At 44.4% G+C, this 5704-nt stretch overlaps 1 protein-coding gene across 1 annotated transcript in view; it reads right to left on the bottom strand.

Annotated features, from left to right (window-relative positions):
• EDEM2 (ER degradation enhancing alpha-mannosidase like protein 2) overlaps nt 1-5704 on the bottom strand; it is a 28440-nt gene that overhangs the window by 1492 nt on the left and 21244 nt on the right. Inside the window, 2 exon segments of the mRNA XM_007447783.1 lie at nt 1586-1707; nt 4500-4644. Of these exon segments, the coding sequence (XP_007447845.1) occupies nt 1586-1707; nt 4500-4644 (267 nt within the window).

The following is a 5704-nucleotide window of genomic DNA, read 5'->3' as shown; positions in this document are numbered from 1 at the left end:
CCTACACGATATAACAATCTCCTATCCCCTTTATCTTACCCTTTTGTGACTCTAAACATTGATCTAACCATTCCTTTTTAATGATGTAAAAATGTCGCATCATTTACTTAGCTAATCCTCCCTTAACAGACATTAAGGAGGTTACCAAGTTTTTTGCTCTTGTAAACAACTAATTAGGAGTCTTTATGAAGAGAAATTCATACTGAGTTTACAGTCAGGGATGAGTAAGTTTACTTGCTACAAATATTTATTTTAGCTTCTCAGAATTAGCAACACATTTTCTTAAACGAAACTAATTCTCAGTAGACATCTATTTTACACCAAAAAAATGTGACTAAAACATGGACTTGATGTACCAAGCATTATTATTCTCTTGCCCTGTTTGCCAAAGGCCAAGGAGTCAGTTGCCTGTTCCCATCATTCGCCTTGGAAGGGCTCCAAAAGACTTCACTTTCATGGAAATAAGTCAAGAGTTCCTAAGGGCCCAATGGGCTCATCCACTTTGGCCTTTCACAAAATACAACATATTAGAAACTAAAACATATCATTGCTTTATATTTCTCCTACACATATAGGTCTTTTCTTTAAAAACATGTATCTATGTTTTACTTATAGAATATAATCACATTACAACTTTTTGAAAAAGGTTTTTGTTTGTTTTAATTCCTTACCCTAAAAAAAACCTCTGTAGGCTTTTTGGCAAATAGGCTTCCAGGCTATTTGCTTGCACATTTAGTTTTTACATGTCTGTAACCACTGTTTATTTCTGTCTTGCCTGCCTGGGTCCTCTATGGATGTGACATGGCTCTCATCCTTGACCCTTTCAGACCATTCTCCACAGAGCAGCCAGAGTGGTCTTTCTAAAATACAAATCAGAGCATGTCACTGCTCTGCTGTAAATCCTCCCAAGGCTTATCATTCCAAGCAGAACAAAAGCCAAACTCTTCCTCAGGACTTATACAAAGCCCTGAGCAATCTAGCCCCTGCCTACTTCTGGGGCTGTATCTCCTCCCACTTTCCTCCTTGCTCACGCCCTCCAGCCACACTGGCCTTCTTTCTGTCTTTCAGATACACATTGTTTGTTTTTTCTACTAAAATGTCAGCTCAGGGGCTTGGTCCTTCTTCACTGATATAACTCTCAGCCTAGCACAGCGCCTGGCCCGTGAAAGACACTCAGCAAATATCTGTGAGACCAGTACAGCTGTTCCATTAAGGATCCCTGGGTTTGCAAATAAGGCTATGGGACTCTGTAATTCCCTTCTAGAATCCATTTTACAGGCCTTTTCGCAAAATGTTTCACAATACTCACCCTTGCCAAGTAGCCTATTCCGATAGCTAAAGGATCTATGAAGCAGGGAGAACGCCAAGGGCATGGAGTCAAGACCCCTGGGAACTCATCCTAGCTCCACCTCTACTAGCTCTGTGACCTCTAGCAAGGCTCTCAGTTTCTGCTCCTCAGTCTCCCCATCTCTAAAATAAAGGCATAGCTTATATCTCTAAGGTCCCTCCCAGTGCTAATATTCCAGAGGCTCTTTAGCAGCAGGGGGAGACATTTCCCAATCCTTGGGCCCGTGGAAACACTTACTGTGGCAAATCCACATTCCACCTTGCTGATTTTTTCGATGGATTCCACAGCATCTCTTCCGAGTTCTAAGAGGGTAGGGTCCCCCGTGGCACGGTAGAGGTACATGGCGCTCTCAATGAGTTCTGCGAAGTTCAAAGCAGACCTTCCTCACCCAGTGGCTGAGCAGAGAAGGCTTGGGGACTGCCTGGGCCAGTGAGAGATTCCTTCTCTCCACACCATGTCCACAGGGTCCCAACTAGTGGGTACATGGGACAACTCACTCAATACTGAATCTTCAGAGCCAATATACCCAGTCCGAAGCTTAGTGGACTTAGTGGACCATGGAATCCCATCCCAAGGGAGAGACAGGCAGCCAGGTTCTGGGATAGGGAAGGTGGCAGAGGCAGCTGCCTATCTCCCAATATCTGTTCCCTCCTTCTTCCTTAGTAACAGAAGAGCTAACTTTATCCAAGCACATGGACGCCTAGACTAACAACTATTCCCAGCAGGCAGGTGTGGGATTAAGGTCCCTGCCACCAAAGAGAGTCATGTAAGGCCAGAAAACCAGAGAGAAATACATTTCTATTTTATCTAAGCTACTACTTTGTCTCTGTCACTTACAGCCTAACCTAATCCTAAAACTTAAAAGAGTATGAGCCTGTCATTACAAGGCCCTTTCCAAGATGGGATAGGCCAAAAGATAAAGGTTAAGATACTCAAGAATCAACTTCCAATCTAGCAAAGATGCAACCATCAGTTCTCTGTGCCCAGAACAAGGCAACAGTCTTGCCCTGTTCTACACCACAACTGGAATTTGACGTTCACACATGGGCCCCATCATAAGATGAATATTTGCCAACTAGCCAACAGGAACTGGACCAGATGGGAATATTTATTCCAGAGAAAAGAAAACTTAGCAAAGTGTGTTTGTTGCTTTCAGATATCTAGAGAGCTGTTATGGAAAAGATGTGATTTCTAGGGTGGGCCCAGTAGGCAAAAGCTACAGTTCAACAGACTTCCCTACTTCTTCACCTCTTTTTTCTCAGAGAGGAAAGAACACCTCTCCCCTCCCTATACCAACGTCTCCTCCTGATGCTCTACATCCTGTTTCCTCCTAGCCCTTGATCAGTACTTTTCTTCCTTTTGATTTATTACTGCAAACTCCATTACTTATTCTTGGAGAAAAGATCGCTGCCTATCTCTCCAGTTTTCTCCTACTTCTCTCTCCGTTTACCCCACAGGCCTCTAGACACTGGCTAATCTAATCACTCATATTCTAAGCAAAGATTGGGGCACATTTACTGGTAGATGAGCACACTGTGTGTGTTCAAAGACAGAAAAGACGGTGTCCTCATGGGAAGCCTCTCCTTATGCTTCTCACAGCTGGCTGACTCAGTGCCCAGGGCCAAGCATCTTGTTTCTTGTTTTCTCTTCCTCGCACATGGGCCTGCATATGCTAGTAAATGCTTTAATTTCCTGTATATCTAGCCAACTCTCTAGAAGAGGGTGACAGCCCAAGGTTTAGATTTGGACTTAGGTGAAGGTTAAGCCCTTCAGAGGCTTTTAGGCTAGGTTCTGTGCTCCAGCACTGCTGATCGGATACATGCACCAGAGCGTCAGGGACTGGCCAATCTAATTATAGAATAGTACCTTATCTCCCATTGGCTATTGCTTTGGGATAGGAAGGGTGACTGGTCTAAGACATTTCTGGATTCCTGGCTGTGGTACCTTACTTTCCACTGAGCATTCCTACAAACAAAACATGTTGCCACCTTAAGTAGTGAGCCCCCTGTCACTGGTGGTAATCAAACATAGATGAGATAACCACTTGATGGGGCTATTGCAGGGGGATTTCGATTAGAAGACCTCTCAGGTTCCCTCTAACCTTGAGAATGCACATGTCTAAGTCTTACATTTAGTTCCAACCTCTATCTTCATTTTACCTATTGGTAACATGGGATCCAATACCATCTGAGTATTTTCTCTTTAAAAAAAAAAAATGCCATGAGAATAAATGCATGAGAAATACTAAAAACAGCAGCCTCTAAGGAGTCAAAAGTGACTAATTTGCTGCTTCCAGTTGCTGCTTTACTCCCGCTCTGGTCCCCCTCCAAGACTCCTACAGCAATCACTTAGGGGACTACAGGGTTAGAGGAGGAAGGAAGTGGAGCTGAGGATGGCAGGATGGGCAGAACCCATTAGAAGGCCCACCCCACAGCTAAAAGGCATTCAGGTAGGAAGAGTCTAAAACAATGGGAATGTAACCTATTTTGCGGGGGAGGGGAGATGACTGTGTGCTGACTCAGCTTCCTTCCTCTGTCCCCCTTTCCCTTCCTCTCCTCACAATGTTTAACTTTCCTTCAGTGAGTCAGAAGATCGGAGCTGGAAAGGAACTTAGAAGAGTTCTCAAGTGTATTGTCCCTTTCTTCTCTACATCTTGACTGCTGACCTGCAAGTGGGGAGGTGGACGAGAAGAGATGATTCACTCCTAAAGTCCATTCCAAAGTTCTAACGTTCCATAGATGCACAACTTATCTGACCTGACCCACTGACTTAAAGAAGTTTGCCTACACATCTGAAATCCCAATGGCAAGAACTCAAAAGGCGTCAGCCTGGCTTTTTCCATCTCACTTGCTTGTCTGGGTTTGAAACAGCATAAGATGTAATTAGGAGACCTGGGTTCCGGTCCTAGCTCCTATACTTAACAGCCTTGGGCAAGCCATTTCAACCCACCAGGCTTCCGTCTCCTTCTCTGAAAATAAGGGGGATAAATAATTCCTAGAAGGAAAACCATCCAGAACCACTGGAAGAAGCAGATGGGAAAAAAATGGAGCTGTGAGCACTTGTGAGGCATGGAGCTTCATAGAAATGCGAGGGGTTGGGGTTCTGAGAATCAGAGCCTGTGGGCTGGCAGTGGGCCAGAGATGCTGCTTACCCGGTCGAAGCGGGTAACCCTCTCGCTTTTCCACTGTATATCCCTGAGGAATGTTGTAGAATTCCGGGAGCCCCCCAAACTGCTTCCAGACGGTGTAGTAGTTGAGGAAGGTCCTCATGGCATTGTCAATGTCCCCAATGAGGGTCTGTAGGAGAGAAGTGGTTGTCAGGCAAGCAGCCACCAGGCAGGAAACCCACATACAAAACCCCACACATGGGCTTCCCTGGTGGCGCAGTGGTTGAGAGTCTGCCTGCTGATGCAGGGGACGCGGGTTCGTGCCCCAGTCTGGGAAGATCCCACATGCCGCGGAGCGGCTGGGCCTGTGAGCCATGGCCGCTGAGCCTGCGCGTCTGGAGCCTGTGCTCTGCAACGGGAGAGGCCACAACAGTGAGAGGCCCGCGTACCGCAAATAAAAAAACAAAACAAAAACAAAAACAAAAACCACACACACAACCTCAGGGAAAAGAGGAAGCAAAGGCTTTGGAGCCAAAAAGACCTGTGATCAAACCCAGAGTCGGCCATTTACTCAGTGTGCTGCCTCAAACCAGACACTTAACTTCTCTGAGCCTCGTCTCTAACATGCAAAATACAACGTATATTTTACATTGTTGTGAGGGACAGAGGCTGTATACAATGTCCCTGCCTACCAGTACGTGCTCAGTCAATACTGGCTACTAACTGTTTTTAAGTAGGTAAGTCAGCCATCTGATTCAAACTTCTAAGAATAAGAAAAAGATTGATTGTACTTAATCTCACTCACACCCTACCCCCCAGCAAATAACCATTTTGCATTAGTTTGTAAACATAAGCAAAGATGTATGAGTATGTATTATTTCCCCCACATTAAATACGGCTTATTAAATATACTTTTCTGTAGCTTCCTTTATTCAGTTAACAATACATCTCAATTTTTCCATGTAAGTACATAAAGCACTCCCTCCTCCTATTTATACAGTTGCATAGTATTCCACTGCTTGGACCGCAATTTAATTAGTTCCCTATTGATAGCTAGTTGGCTTTGTTCCAATCTTTTGCTATTTGCTACAATAATCAATGCTGCAATAAATAACCCCATACATATGTCACCTCAAACATATGTGAAGTGTGTCTGTAAGATACATTTCCAGAGTTGGGATTGCTGAATCTGAGAATATATGCACTTGTAATTTTACTAGGTGCTTCTATGTAGCTATTCATATTAGTGT

This window comes from Lipotes vexillifer, unplaced genomic scaffold (genome assembly GCF_000442215.2).
Source record: "Lipotes vexillifer unplaced genomic scaffold, Lipotes_vexillifer_v1.1 scaffold397, whole genome shotgun sequence".
Classification (NCBI taxonomy): domain Eukaryota; kingdom Metazoa; phylum Chordata; class Mammalia; order Artiodactyla; family Lipotidae; genus Lipotes; species Lipotes vexillifer.
This window is presented reverse-complemented; position numbering and strand designations above follow the sequence as displayed.